Here is a 16623-nt window from a genome sequence, read left to right on the forward strand (position 1 = left end):
TAGATAAATAATATGGGATAATATGTATTAAAGGGGTTGTCCAGTCACAAGAAGTTAGCTCATATCCGCTGGATAGGTCCTGGGGGTGTCAGCGGTGGGACCCAAAAGAACGGAGTGGTCGGTGTGCGGTGCGCGGTGCTGCTGTGTTCACTCTCTATGGAGCTGAAGGTGAGTACGGAGCTCGGCTCGGGAGCTCGGAGTGGACTGCAATTCTTTAAAACAAGCTGAGATGCCATAAGTTTGCCAGCACCTAACTGTGTGACAGGAGCCTTCATAATTACTACTAGTAACTGTGAGAGGAGTTTCTTCCCCCGTCTGGGTGGTACAGTCCACACAATTTAAAGAAGCTTCTGATGCAGGATATGCACATAGGTGTCTGGAATTAACATATATATTGGTTAAATTAAGGGTAATTCAAGGAAAGGAATAAAACAGTCATTGAACTAATTTATACAAAAGACTTACATCTGCATAGGAGTCTCGTAAAACAAAAAAGCCAGGCACAATATCGCATGCTGTAACTCTCATGGACCCAATTATTTCCAATGGGGTCTGTTGAGAACCATATTTATCAACTGACAGATTCAGGACATCCATAATTTAGTTCTATATGGGGACTTATATAGACATGGCCTCACCACTTACCAGTTGCCAATGAATCGGGGATCGCTCTGCTCAATGCTGACAAGAGAGTGGGGATCAACATAAAACCCAATGAGCACCCCACCCAGCAGATAGCCGGCAGCTGGACCAAGGGCACCCATGACGTACATGATAGCTGTAAAAACACAAACCAGAAACACAGCATAAGAAAATGTAACATAATATACAATCCATAACAGGTCAGCATTTTACTTCTTATTACTTAAAGGGCATCTACCACCAGGATGAAGGACTGTATGAAAATGAGCCTGAGGGGCTCCAAGCTTCATAAGTGTTAACGGTGCCTGGAGCCCCTCAGGCTCATCTGCATACAATCTTTCATCCTGGTGGTAGATGTGCTTTAATTGCAGTGAATTAATGGTAGTAATGAAAGAAAACAGTGAAATTAATTTATAAGTCATGAAGCCATGGAATCAAGCTAACAATTTAGCTTTTTGCCCCGAAACAGAGATGTCTCTGAAGACATGTGAAATGATCCATACTATTCTTCATATTACATCTAGCCAGAAAATACAGTCAAGGGGAGGAGGTGGACGACAAAGGATCCAGGTCGGTGCTGGAAAGTGACATATTTCACTTATCTCAGGAATAAAAATATATCATAGGACTCCTCAGGTTACGGTGATCAAAGCGACGGAGCATCAAGATTGGAAAACCTTACAGGGAGTGTGACAGATCCCAAATCGCACAAAAAGGAAAAACAGCATTGTGTATGGTACTTAATATCACTTGTCTTCTACAATGCCCTTCATGATCTACAGATGGTTTTAGCTTAGTAGTAGAACCTATTGTTCTTCCTTTCAAAAAAAGGAAGTAAAAGTCCAACAATGTAGCACAATTTACAAGAAGAAACTAGTGATGTCAGAAGATATAAATACTTTATTTTGATCAAATAACAAACACTGGTTAAAAAATGATTCTGCCCCAGAGGGGACACAAGATAATGTTGCACTCCAGACAACAGATCATAATGAAAAAGTTGGGTATTTAATAAGGGCACCAGTGGCCATGTCTATCAGTCTGGTATTGATGGGAAGCATAAGACAATTACAGATTAATCCAAAACAATAGTCATTAAAAGTAGATGGAGTATGGCTTACCCATGTTGAGATGATCGTTGCCTGGAATGACAACAACCCCTATGGGGTTTTAGCTTCAAAAGTTTAATAACCTGAAGATTTTTCCGGCCAATCATTTTGTTAAAAACAGTGTCGGAAACACTGACGTCTCTTGGGTATGGACCCATAATATGTAATGTCTGTGCATAACATTAGACTATATGGGCCACATTTCATACCCGGACGCTGGAGTTCACCGAAAGTGCATTGTGCAACGACAATGCACTGTGCCGCGATTTACTAAAACCGTGCACCTGCTTCCCCGCTTAGGTCCGACAGGGTTCACCTTCTTTTTAGTGGTGCATGTAAGAGCTTGGGCTTGCGTCATAATTTGAATGTTAAATCCTGCGCTCAGTCCAAATCAGTCAGATCATCCGACGGCACGCCCCCTAATTTGTGTCGCATCCGACAAAGACGGATCACATGCACCAAAATTCCAGCGCACGCACTTGTTAAATACCTGGGCAAGCCCAGAAATCCCTGCAAAAAGGTGCACAGTCCAATGAAAATTAGCAGCGCGACCCTTAGTAAATGAGCCCCTATATATTATCTGCTCTCCTATTTCTTTATCCATCACATTATGGGTGTAGGGATCCAGTGTCTCACAAGAGGAGAGTCATATCTACAATTATCCTGCATCGGAGCTCAGGTGCCAACACATTGCACATCTGCTGAATAAGCAAATCCACTGATTGCAGGATGTAAATGTGGAGACGCAGCCAAAGACGACATAACATTACAATCCATTATTAAACATTTTAATATTTATGGCTATAAATCTTCACACTATAAAGAAAAATGTGGAATTCAATCTCGAATCCTACGGCAGATCAGATTACACGTTTGTGGGTGGATCCAATTTGATGGTCATCTCATATATGTACACAGCCAGATTTGTTTGGGGGGGAAAGAAAGGTAATGCGGTCTTCCTGTCACAACTTAAAGGGGTTGTCCAGTAAATGGATCTTCAAGTCTCGGCTCATAACAAGTTATCTCCTATCCACAGGATAGGGGCGGACTTACTCATCGGTGGGGGGGATCTCAGTGATGGGACCGTATTAACGAGATCCGGCACGCCATACAATGCCCAAGTAACTGACATAGATAGCAAATAGGGCACTCAGCTATAATCATCATAGTTACATAGAGCACATGTGCGACTGGCTGCTCTGTTCATTCGGGAATCATAAAAAATCCACCACCTGTGTGGTAACCATTTAAACTAAATAAACTTACCTGTCGACGTCTTCTTCCAGATCCCATCACTTCCCATATCTTCATTACCCTTGGGCACTCTCTGTGCGTCACACAGGCTGCCCCACGCTCTTAGCCTAATAATTATGCGCGCCTTCTGCGTGATGTCTAAAGGCTCTCCAGCAGGGGAGAGGAGGTAACCATTGCCACAGGAGGCATGCATACTTATTAGACAGGAACGCCTGTGTGAGGTACACCCGCGTCATCACACAAGATCTTTTTAAAAAAGTCTTTTTTTCAGGAATCCCTACATTTTAAGGTTGCAATTATACGGCCGTCTGGGGGGATGTATATGCGGCCGCATATGGTGGCCCGGCGGCGGTACACCAGGAAAAGATAAAGCATGCTCTATCTTTTCAAGAGTGTGCGGCTGCTGTTTCCTATGGATGGGTCACCTCCTCCTCCTCTACAGTGCACAGCGGTATGCCGCCCTGTGTGAATGTACCTTAAGACTAATGAAGATATGTGATGGGATCTTAAAGAAAATGCTGACAGGTAATTATATTTAGTTTCAATGGCTACCTCACAAATGTTCATAGTGTGATATTAGCTGTAGGGAGAGCAAAGAAGTCACCTCTTGGCTTCCATCAAGTTGGCGTACATCAATGATTGGAATAGCAAATAAAACAAAAGTTATTGGGGGTCATTTACTAAGGGCCTGATTCGCGTTTTCCCGACGTGTTACCCGAATATTTCCGATTTGCGTCGATTTCCCCTGAATTGCCCCGGGATTTTGTGGCACGTGATCGGATTGTGGCACATCGGCGCTGGCATGCACGCGACTGAAATGGGGGGGCGTGGCCGAATGAAAACCCAACGGATTCGGAAAAACCACCGCATTTTTTAAAAAAAATGTGTCGCAGAGCTTGCACTTACCTTCACTCAGCCCGGCTCAGTGTATTCCAGTGCGTCCCGGGGAGCTTCAGCGCAGCAGCACCACCTGGTGGACGTCGGAGGAACTGCCTTAATAAATCCCGGCCGGACCCGAATCCAGCGCAGAGAACGCGCCGCTGGATCGCGAATTGACCGGGTAAGTAAATCTGCCCCATTATGTTAAAAAGGTTTTCAATTTTTTCCTTTAAAGACTAAGCTGAGTGCAGATTGTAGGGTCTTGTAAAGTCCCTTGATCATGTCCTACTGATGCAACTCATGTAAGGATAGTGATTGACTGATATGACATTGTCATTTCTGGCTTTACAGAAGAAGGTCTATGGAACAGACCACATAGAGCTCGGAGGGGAATTCCGTTAGTAATGCCCTGAAGGATGTGAAACCTCATAAAGAACCAATACAGAAATTATACAACTATATAGAATACAAAGTACAACAATTACTTACTGAAATTGGAATACTCCTTTAAAATGTGCAGCTGACATTTATTATAATCCCATGGAAACTATTAAGAATCAGTAATGGATTGTTTTATACAAAAACGCAAAAACATGCCGCTGTAGTCAAACATGATGAAACATTTCATAGATCTGCTAAATAAAGTAACATTTCAGAGGGTAGTCTAGGAAACCACTGTGGATCACAGGTTGCCTAAAATAACGCAGAATAAATTCACCCTTTCTGTACACTGGAACAGAAGCATTTTAATTATTTTCGAGATTAGCTTGATCATGAAGGACTTCATGAAAGAATTTATGTATTTAACCTTATAGTAAATGTCTAAAGAAAAATAAAACCAAACATGGAATAAAGGGGGCTGGCTAGCTATATAATACAGGGGCTGGAAGGCTATATACTAAAAGGGGCTGACTGGCTATATACTAAAGGGGGCTGGCTATGTACTACAGGGGACTGGCTGGCTATATACTAAAGGGGGTTGGCAATATACTACAGGGGACTGGCTGGCTATATACTAAAGGGTACTGGCAGGCTATATTACTAAAGGCTACTGGCTGGCTATATACTGAAGGGGACTGGCAGGCTATATACTAAAGGGGGCTGGCTATATAGTACAGGGGGCTGTCTGGTTATACACTAATGGTGGCTGGTTGGCTAAATACCCCAGGGGGCTTTCTGGCTATGTACTGGGAGGCTGTGACCAATGCATTTCCCACCCTTGGCTTACACTCGAGTCAATAGGTTTTCCCAGTTTTTGGTGGTAAAATTAGGGCTCTCGGCTTATTCCCGGGTCGGCTTATACTCGAGTATATACAGAAACCTCTGTTGATTAATATTTGATGGATTTTTTGTAGGACAGTGTTTTACAAAATAATCAAAGTATATCAACAAAAAACATTTTAAAAAATGTGAGGACCATAATAAGAGAACAGCAGTAGCTGTAGAACAGAGATATTATAACTACATTTTCTATAGGTTACAGCAGTCACCACTTCAATGACTTTGCTTGGCTTTGAATGACTTCTGCACATTTTCTATTAGCATTAGATCAGGACTGTGGCCATTTCATTGTTTCAATGTTTTCTGTCACAAGAAACTGCTTTTCTCATATTACTGTGTGACAGGGGGCATTGTCCTGCATAAAAATTGCTGGGTGACTGGTGAAGAACACAAGGAAGGATTCACATGTTGTTCTGATACACTTTTGCACTCATGCCATGTAGGTGTATGAGAGGTCCAACTGCTGCTGCAGAAAATATTCCCCAAACCATGACACTTTCTCAACCTTTCACTGACTTTTTACATGCTTTGCGTTCAGTCTTTCCCTAGTTTGTTGATGAAGATTATGTTTCCCACAAGACACAATTAAATTAAACTTGCTTTCGTCACTAAAATGAACTCTGGTCCACTTCTCCTCTGTCCCCACAACATGCCTCTCAGCCAAGTGTAGCGTTTTGATTCTTTCTGCTAATGACAGATTTGGTCACTGCAGCATGGGCTTTCAGTACACATGCCATTAAACGTTGAGACACTGAGGCTTATTTACGAAGTGTCCGTGGACTTTCGACGTTTTCGGGTTTTGCATCATTGTGACAGGTATTTAACAGGAGATTGTGTCGCATGCGATCGGATTGTGGCGCAGCTGCACTGGCTTTGATGCAACAGAAATCGTGGGGCGGGCTGTCAGATGATCCGACAGATTCGGACTGAGAGCGAGATTTCATTTTCAAACTGTGTGGCAAGACAATGCACTTACAAGCACCAGGAAGAAGAAGGTGAACTCTGGCGGACCTGAGCGAAGAAGCGACACATGCAAGATATCCGGCGCGAGAGCTTAGTGAATCGCGGCAGAGTGCATTATCGTCAGACAATGCAATTTCGGTGAACTCCTCCGGACAGGTAAGTGAAAGTGTCCCATTGTATAACAAGGCAAATCATTACCCTGTTCTGTGCTAAACTGGCGGGCAATTCCAGCTGCAGTGTTGAAATGATTACCATGGAGATTCTCTGCACTATCCAGTCCTCTTTTGCTATTGTCTTTCCAATGGCAAACAGCCTTCTTGGGGGGATCTGAATAAGCTTCTTATATTGTAAAGAAGCAATATTCTAAAAATTACAGAATTGAAAGGACCAAACAAACTCTGGCTAATAAGGTCACTGCGTGGCAGAGAGACAGAATTGAGGAGGAAGAATTTACTCATAAGCGCCTCACTCAGGAAACTCGGACACTCCATATAGATGAATGAAGCAGAACAGACATGTACGGCTGTCTGCTCCGCTCTTCTCTGGGAGCGACGAGGGGTCCGACGGTGGTACCTCAGACCCCCTTTCTTGTGATCTGTGGGGGGTGAAATCACTATCACCTGTGGATAGGGACTAACTTGTTTCCCGGGAAAACCCCATTAAGACATAAAATTCTTGTAGAACTTAAAGGTGTTATCCAAGTGTTTGTAAAATTCTGCAGGCAGGCTGGTGAGGAATTTATAAAAAAAAAAAAACAAAGCTGTACTCACCTCCTCAATCGCTCCAGGTGTCCCGCGCCAACATCTCGCTGTGCCAGTTTGTTTACATGGGCACGGAAGCTCCTCTGAGTTTGGCTTCTGGATGGCCGTGGTGGCTGGCCGCGGTGGCTGGCCGTGCTCACTCGTCACCATATCTCAGCGCCTGATACAGCGGCCGGCCGGTAGCCAAACTCAGCAGAGAGTCCGTGTCCCTATAAACAAACAGGAACACGGCTTTGCAAGGCGGCATGGGACGTCTGGAGCGACTGAGGAAGTGGGTAGAGCTTTGTTTTTAAAATGCCTCCCCAGCCTGCCCCCAGAATTTTACAAACACTCGGATAACCCCTTTAAAAGGCTCTGTGTAGCGTTGCATAAATTTTTGTGCGCTATATAAATAAAAGCATTATTCTACTCGAACACAGCTACTGATCACCTCCCACCACCTCTCCATAGACTTCTATTGTGCCCTCATACCCATATTGCTACAGAAAACAGAATTCAGCAAATATTCCAAAATGAAAGGTAGTTTAGCAAGTGGGGTGGGGAGCAAGAAATGAGCATGATTATCGGAGAGAGAAGAGTTTTATTGTGTTGAGATATACTACATTTAAAAAAATATATAATCGGAAAAGTAAAAAAAAAAACCTAAAAAAACTCTGCTACACTTCATATTGAGCCTGGCGCTGTCCTCCACTAGTCTTCACACGCCGGGATCACCTTGAAAAATAGACTTCTAATTAGTAGCACGGAGCACAAGGGCGAGATGTCCGGTTCTCTGGGCTGCTAATCATGCACGCCCCTCGTCATCTCCCTCTCCGATGCTGATTTCCCACCTCCGTGTTGTGCTCTGTCATAGAAGAGGAAGATGACAGGGTTGTGCATAATTAGCAGCCCGGGGATCTTGCAAGTTTCTTTTCTAGGTAATTCCGGCGTGTCAAGTCTAGTGGAGGACAACGCTGGGATCAAGTGGCCTGTGTTGTGTGTTGTGCTTCTGTATCATCGGCCAAGTATTCTATATGAAATCTACAAAAAGAATATTAAAGTAGATTTTAATAAGTTTTCAGATACCAAGGGTACATTTCTAACCGAGGCTGTCAGTACATTGCTGATGCACGTGTATTCACTGAGCCACTGAGCTGGCTTGCAAAAATCTGGCAGCTGCACCCAAAGGCATCTGAAATAAAATCTCATCTTGATGTGACCTTGAGGAATTAAACTGCCAACACTGAAAACATTTTTTTGGAACAAATCATATTACAAAGTATTCAAAAGTGCATATAATCTAAAGTATTCACCCATAAAGGGATTGTCCTGAGGGTGAAAAACCTGGCTGCTTACTTCCACAAACAGCTCCTCACCTGGTTTGTGCCGGTACTGCACTCAGCTGTATAGAAATGAATGGATATAAGTTGCAATACCACAGGCTACCAGTCGGCAGGAGATGATCTGTTTTTGGAAGAAAGATGCCATGTTTTTCAAACTCCCAACAACCCCTTTAACACTAGTCTATAATGTATCCACTCCACACACCTACACAATACTGCATGTAACATGACCTTAAAGGAAACCTACCATTTCAAATGGTAGGGGTAAGCTGTAAATACCGAGCACCAGCTCAGGGTGAGCTGGTGCCGGTGCTTACTTTCGTTAGTGTTATTAACCGCGGTTTTAACACTTTTTAAAGGTTATAGCAGAAGCTGCTTCGGGGCTGCGCACGCCCGTGCGCGCGCAATGTCCCCGGCAATTCCTATGTAGGCACACGCACGATCGTGCGCACGCAGCGCCGAAGCAGCTTCTGCTATAACCTTTAAAAAGAGTTAAAACTGCGATACAGCGGTTAATAACACTAACGAAAGTAAGTACCGGCACCAGCTCACCCTGAGCTGGTGCTCGGTATTTACAGCTTACCCCTGCCATTTGAAATGGTAGGTTTCCTTTAAGAAGGGGATTTTCTCTCCCCAAAATGCATTGTCATAACTTTCAATAAACAAAGGTCTACATAAACCTCTGATGGTCCCATCTTCAGTCCTACTTGGTGAATGATATTGTCAACTATTTCCTACATCATTTGAAAACCATTTGGTGGAACACCAAAACAAGTCCAAATCTTTCCATGTTCCCTTATTTCTGTGTAGTGTCACAGATATTAGTACATTGTCCTAGTACTAGATAATGATATATAGTACAATATTTATATCCCCGGGATAATAATAATAATAATCTTTATTTACATAGCAACATCATATTCCATATCGCTTCACAGATTCTGGTGAACATATACAAATAAAATAAGACATTACAGAGTAATTACAGTCATATGAAACAATAGGAGTGAGGGCCCTGCTCGCAAGAGCTTACAGACTATGAGGATGAGGGAGTGACACAAGAGCTTACAGTCTATGAGGATGAGGGGGTGATACAAGAGCTTACAGCCTATGAGGATGAGGGGGTGACACAAGAGCTTACAATCTATAAGGGTGAGAAGTGACACAAGAGCTTACATTCTATGAGGATGAGGGGGTGACACAAGAGCTTACAGTTTATGAGGATGAGGTGTGACACAAGAGCTTACAGTCTATGAGGATGAGGGGGTGACACAAGAGCTTACAGTCTATGAGGATGAGGGGGTGATACAAGAGCTTACAGCCTATGAGGATGAGGGGGTGACACAAGAGCTTACAATCTATAAGGGTGAGAAGTGACACAAGAGCTTACATTCTATGAGGATGAGGGGGTGACACAAGAGCTTACAGTTTATGAGGATGAGGTGTGACACAAGAGCTTACAGTCTATGAGGATGAGGGGGTGACACAAGAGCTTACAGTCTATGAGGATGAGGGGGTGATACAAGAGCTTACAGCCTATGAGGATGAGGGGGTGACACAAGAGCTTACAATCTATAAGGGTGAGAAGTGACACAAGAGCTTACATTCTATGAGGATGAGGGGGTGACACAAGAGCTTACAGTTTATGAGGATGAGGTGTGACACAAGAGCTTACAGTCTATGAGGATGAGGGGGTGACACAAGAGCTTACAGTCTATGAGGTTGAGGGGGTGACACAAGAGCTTACAGTCTATGAGGATAAGGGTTGACACAAGAGCTTACAGTCTATGAGGATGAGGGGGTGACACAAGAGCTTACAGTCTATGAGGATGAAGGGGGTGACACAAGAGCTTACAGTCTATGAGGATGAGGGGGTGACACAAGAGCTTACAGTCTATGAGGTTGAGGGGGTGACACAAGAGCTTACAGTCTATGAGGATGAGGGGGTGACACAAGAGCTTACAGTCTATGAGGATGAAGGGGGTGACACAAGAGCTTACAGTCTATGAGGATGAGGGGTGACACAAGAGCTTACAGTCTATGAGGATGAGGGGGTGACACAAGAGCTTACAGTCTGAGGATGAAGGGGGTGACACAAGAGCTTACAGTCTATGAGGATGAGGGGTGACACAAGAGCTTACAGTCTATGAGGATGAGGGGGTGACACAAGAGCTTACAGTCTATGAGGATGAGGGGGTGGCACAAGAGCTTACAGTCTATGAGGATGAAGGGGTGACACAAGAGCTTACAGTCTATGAGGATGAGGGGGTGACACAAGAGCTTACAGTCTATGAGGATGAAGGGGTGACACAAGAGCTTACAGTCTATGAGGATGAAGGGGGTGACACAAGAGCTTACAGTCTATGAGGATGAAGGGGTGACACAAGAGCTTACAGTCTATGAGGATGAGGGGGTGACACAAGAGCTTACAGTCTATGAGGTTGAGGGGGTGACACAAGAGCTTACAGTCTATGAGGATGAGGGGTGACACAAGAGCTTACAGTCTATGAGGATGAGGGGGTGACACAAGAGCTTACAGTCTATGAGGATGAGGGGGTGACACAAGAGCTTACAGTCTATGAGGATGAGGGGGTGACACAAGAGCTTACAGTCTATGAGGATGAGGAGGTGACACAAGAGCTTACAGTCTATGAGGATGAGGAGGTGACACAAGAGCTTACAGTCTATGAGGATGAAGGGGGTGACACAAGAGCTTACAGTCTATGAGGATGAGGGGTGACACAAGAGCTTACAGTCTATGAGGATGAGGGGGTGACACAAGAGCTTACAGTCTATGAGGATGAGGGGGTGACACAAGAGCTTACAGTCTATGAGGATGAAGGGGTGACACAAGAGCTTACAGTCTATGAGGATGAGGGGGTGACACAAGAGCTTACAGTCTATGAGGATGAAGGGGTGACACAAGAGCTTACAGTCTATGAGGATGAAGGGGGTGACACAAGAGCTTACAGTCTATGAGGATAAGGTAGTGACACAAGAGCTTACAGTCTATGAGGATGAAGGGGTGACACAAGAGCTTATAGTCTATGAGGATGAGGAGGTGACACAAGAGCTTACAGTCTGAGGATGAAGGGGGTGACACAAGAGCTTACAGTCTATGAGGATGAGGGGTGACACAAGAGCTTACAGTCTATGAGGATAAGGGGGTGACACAAGAGCTTACAGTCTATGAGGATAAGGGGGTGACACAAGAGCTTACAGTCTATGAGGATGATGGGGTGACACAAGAGCTTACAGTCTATGAGGATGATGGGGTGACACAAGAGCTTACAGTCTATGAGGATGAGGAGGTGACACAAGAGCTTACAGTCTATGAGGATGAGGAGGTGACACAAGAGCTTACAGTCTGAGGATGAAGGGGGTGACACAAGAGCTTACAGTCTATGAGGATGAGGGGGTGACACAAGAGCTTACAGTCTATGAGGATGAAGGGGGTGACACAAGAGCTTACAGTCTATGAGGATGAGGGGGTGACACAAGAGCTTACAGTCTATGAGGTTGAGGGGGTGACACAAGAGCTTACAGTCTATGAGGATGAGGGGTGACACAAGAGCTTACAGTCTATGAGGATGAGGGGGTGACACAAGAGCTTACAGTCTATGAGGATGAGGGGGTGACACAAGAGCTTACAGTCTATGAGGATGAGGAGGTGACACAAGAGCTTACAGTCTGAGGATGAAGGGGGTGACACAAGAGCTTACAGTCTATGAGGATGAGGGGGTGACACAAGAGCTTACAGTCTATGAGGATGAAGGGGGTGACACAAGAGCTTACAGTCTATGAGGATGAGGGGGTGACACAAGAGCTTACAGTCTATGAGGTTGAGGGGGTGACACAAGAGCTTACAGTCTATGAGGATGAGGGGGTGACACAAGAGCTTACAGTCTATGAGGATGAAGGGGGTGACACAAGAGCTTACAGTCTATGAGGATGAGGGGTGACACAAGAGCTTACAGTCTATGAGGATGAGGGGGTGACACAAGAGCTTACAGTCTATGAGGATGAGGGGGTGACACAAGAGCTTACAGTCTATGAGGATGAGGGGGTGACACAAGAGCTTACAGTCTATGAGGATGAAGGGGGTGACACAAGAGCTTACAGTCTATGAGGATGAGGGGGTGACACAAGAGCTTACAGTCTATGAGGTTGAGGGGGTGACACAAGAGCTTACAGTCTATGAGGATAAGGGGGTGACACAAGAGCTTACAGTCTATGAGGATGAGGGGGTGACACAAGAGCTTACAGTCTATGAGGTTGAGGGGGTGACACAAGAGCTTACAGTCTATGAGGATAAGGGGGTGACACAAGAGCTTACAGTCTTTGAGGATGAGGAGGTGACACAAGAGCTTACAGTCTATGAGGATGAGGAGGTGACACAAGAGCTTACAGTCTGAGGATGAAGGGGGTGACACAAGAGCTTACAGTCTATGAGGATGAGGGGTGACACAAGAGCTTACAGTCTATGAGGATGAGGGGGTGACACAAGAGCTTACAGTCTGAGGATGAAGGGGGTGACACAAGAGCTTACAGTCTATGAGGATGAGGGGTGACACAAGAGCTTACAGTCTATGAGGATGAGGGGGTGACACAAGAGCTTACAGTCTATGAGGTTGAGGGGGTGACACAAGAGCTTACAGTCTATGAGGATAAGGGGGTGACACAAGAGCTTACAGTCTATGAGGATGAAGGGGTGACACAAGAGCTTACAGTCTATGAGGATGAGGAGGTGACACAAGAGCTTACAGTCTATGAGGATGAGGGGGTGACACAAGAGCTTACAGTCTATGAGGTTGAGGGGGTGACACAAGAGCTTACAGTCTATGAGGATGAGGGGGTGACACAAGAGCTTACAGTCTATGAGGATGAAGGGGGTGACACAAGAGCTTACAGTCTATGAGGATGAGGGGGTGACACAAGAGCTTACAGTCTATGAGGATGAGGGGGTGACACAAGAGCTTACAGTCTATGAGGATGAGGAGGTGACACAAGAGCTTACAGTCTATGAGGATGAGGAGGTGACACAAGAGCTTACAGTCTGAGGATGAAGGGGGTGACACAAGAGCTTACAGTCTATGAGGATGAGGGGGTGACACAAGAGCTTACAGTCTATGAGGATGAAGGGGGTGACACAAGAGCTTACAGTCTATGAGGATGAGGGGGTGACACAAGAGCTTACAGTCTATGAGGTTGAGGGGGTGACACAAGAGCTTACAGTCTATGAGGATGAAGGGGGTGACACAAGAGCTTACAGTCTATGAGGATGAGGGGGTGACACAAGAGCTTACAGTCTATGAGGTTGAGGGGGTGACACAAGAGCTTACAGTCTATGAGGATAAGGGGGTGACACAAGAGCTTACAGTCTATGAGGATGAGGGGGTGACACAAGAGCTTACAGTCTTTGAGGATGAGGAGGTGACACAAGAGCTTACAGTCTATGAGGATGAGGAGGTGACACAAGAGCTTACAGTCTGAGGATGAAGGGGGTGACACAAGAGCTTACAGTCTATGAGGATGAGGGGTGACACAAGAGCTTACAGTCTATGAGGATGAGGGGGTGACACAAGAGCTTACAGTCTATGAGGTTGAGGGGGTGACACAAGAGCTTACAGTCTATGAGGATAAGGGGGTGACACAAGAGCTTACAGTCTATGAGGATGAAGGGGTGACACAAGAGCTTACAGTCTATGAGGATGAGGAGGTGACACAAGAGCTTACAGTCTATGAGGATGAGGGGGTGACACAAGAGCTTACAGTCTATGAGGTTGAGGGGGTGACACAAGAGCTTACAGTCTATGAGGATAAGGGGGTGACACAAGAGCTTACAGTCTATGAGGATGAAGGGGTGACACAAGAGCTTACAGTCTATGAGGATGAGGAGGTGACACAAGAGCTTACAGTCTATGAGGATGAGGGGGTGACACAAGAGCTTACAGTCTATGAGGTTGAGGGGGTGACACAAGAGCTTACAGTCTATGAGGATGAGGGGGTGACACAAGAGCTTACAGTCTATGAGGATGAAGGGGGTGACACAAGAGCTTACAGTCTATGACAGTGGTGGCGAACCTATGGCACGGGTGCCAGAGGTGGCACTCGGAGCCATTTTTGTGGGCACTCAGACCATCACCCCAGGACAGAGTTTACAAAATAGGACCAAATCCACCAAATCTCTCTGCAGTCCCAGGAAACTTAAGAGAAGCTGCTCTCAGCGCTATTTTAAAGCGACACTTCATTGGCTCTTTGGAATTGCAGGTATAGTGAGAAGGCGCTGACAGAACTGCAATATCTTTGGAGGTCATTCTGCTGGACTCCCCATTCTTCCTCTACAGAGAGACCCTGCAGAGAAGCTACAATGATGCCTGAATTTGCCATCCTTCTTTCAACTGTATTGGTGACCTCAGGGGCCGATACGATTGAAAGACGTGGAAGAAAAGGTAGCAATAAGTTACTGCTTCAAATGCCACGTTGGCACTTCACGTTAAATAAGTGGTTTTTGGTTGTAGTTTGGGCACTCAGTCTCCAAAAGGTTCACCATCACTGGTCTATGAGGATGAAGGGGTGACACAAGAGCTTACAGTCTATGAGGATGAGACACAAGAGCTTACAGTCTATGAGGATGAGGGGTCGACACAAGAGCTTATAGTCTATGAGGATGAAGGGGTGACACAAGAGCTTACAGTCTATGAGGATAAGGTAGTGACACAAGAGCTTACAGTCTATGAGGATAAGGTAGTGACACAAGAGCTTACAGTCTATGAGGATGAGGGGGTGACACAAGAGGTATAAGAGCTTGTATAATGGTCCAGCCATTTTTATAAGGGAATTGAATAAAAATAGTTTAATAAATTAAAAAAAAATGCTTCTGCTTCTACCAGTCATTATGCGCCATGTCATATACAAAGTCTAAAGTCAGTGGGACAGCAGAGAAAGATTTTCCGGATAACAGAGAGGAGGAGTACCCAGAATTGGTTAATAAAGAGTTAAAGTTGCATGTGGTTGGTGAGTGTGATAGCCTTCCTAAATAAATGAGTTTTAAGAGCACATTTGAAGCTTTAGGGGTTGGACATAAGTCTGATAGACCGGGGTACGGCATTCAAGGCAATTGGTGCACCTCTGGAGACATAAGTGGATATGCCACTCATGTCCCATACCAGGCCTATGACCAATACCTAGATGACGCCTCTGCCCTTGTCCCATCGGATAAGACAGCCTTCATATCCAGACTAGAAAGTAAATCAAATGTCTGAGATGAAGATGCCCCTTTAAGCACATGGATAAATACAGAAGCCTGCTGTTTGGTTTTTTATTAGTCACGGCTGCTGTAACTCCAAAGGGCACAGTAATAGTGTGTTTATATGGCTTATATGTTTGTTTAAGGGCTTTGGTGAGCAGCACCGTCTGACCTCCTAATAATATGAAAATGATTTGAAACGCTCTATCTAGTTGTCATGGCAATGCGCTGACTCACCAACTTTCTGAGAGACCTGCAGTATTACCATGATTTGCTTAGCAATATCACAAAGAGCTTATATATGGAGGGCACTTAGGGCTGGACAAGCTTACTTCACATAACGGTGCACCAGACTTAAAGGGAATCTACTATCAAAATCCATCATGATAAACCAGGGACACTTACTCTTAGATCCGGGCACTGTGGTAATCTTATATTTGTTATGCATGGCTTCTTCCCTTCTAAAATCAACTTTTACAATTATGCTAATGAGCAAGAAGTGCTGTGGGTGGAAGGCATTACTAGAGCTCCTCCTTGCTGTAGCTGCACAGGCTGTCATCTCTCCCGGCCCACATTCTCAGCAGTGGAATAGGTTGGCTTAATGAGATGGGTTTAAAGAGCATGTTTGAAACTTTGGAGGTTGTGTATAAACCTGAGTAGGGCATTCCAGAGAATTGGTGCAGTTAGAGTGCAGTCCTGGAAACATGAGTGAGAGGTTCGAATTAAGGTAACGAATAATCTAAGATCACTGGCAGATCGAAGAGCATGGGTTGGACAATAGACTGAGATGAGAGAGGATACTAGTAGTGTAGATTTGTTAGCCATAGAGAGCGATAGAAGAGTGAAAAAAATCAGGTTTTGAGGCTGAGTATATTTCATGGTATGTATACTAGTTCTTTTCGTCATACATGTTGTTATACATGAAATTGTTATGTTTTGCATGAAATTCACAGCAATTTATACACACTAGGCAGAGGAGAGGTAGGGAGGTGCAGCATTGTGCAGAGCTTTGTGGATCATGGAGATTATTTTAAACTGTATTCGGAAAAGAATCACCATTTACCAAACATTTGGGGGAGGGGGGTTTCTTTTACTACTTTTTGAGACTTTTCTTTGTTGCAGCTCTCAAATTGAGACAAAAAAGTTTCAAAAAGTAAAATAAG

General features: G+C 44.7%; 1 protein-coding gene across 2 annotated transcripts in view; it reads right to left on the reverse strand.

The window, feature by feature from the left end:
• Nucleotides 1-16623, reverse strand: part of SLCO5A1 (solute carrier organic anion transporter family member 5A1) — a 77819-nt gene that overhangs the window by 37014 nt on the left and 24182 nt on the right. For both annotated transcript variants that reach the window (XM_072151760.1, XM_072151759.1), the window contains exon 3: nt 646-778. In XM_072151760.1, coding sequence (XP_072007861.1) covers nt 646-778 — 133 coding nt within the window. The remainder of the gene's footprint in view (nt 1-645; nt 779-16623) is intronic.

Source organism: Engystomops pustulosus, chromosome 5 (assembly GCF_040894005.1).
Source record: "Engystomops pustulosus chromosome 5, aEngPut4.maternal, whole genome shotgun sequence".
Lineage (NCBI taxonomy): Eukaryota > Metazoa > Chordata > Amphibia > Anura > Leptodactylidae > Engystomops > Engystomops pustulosus.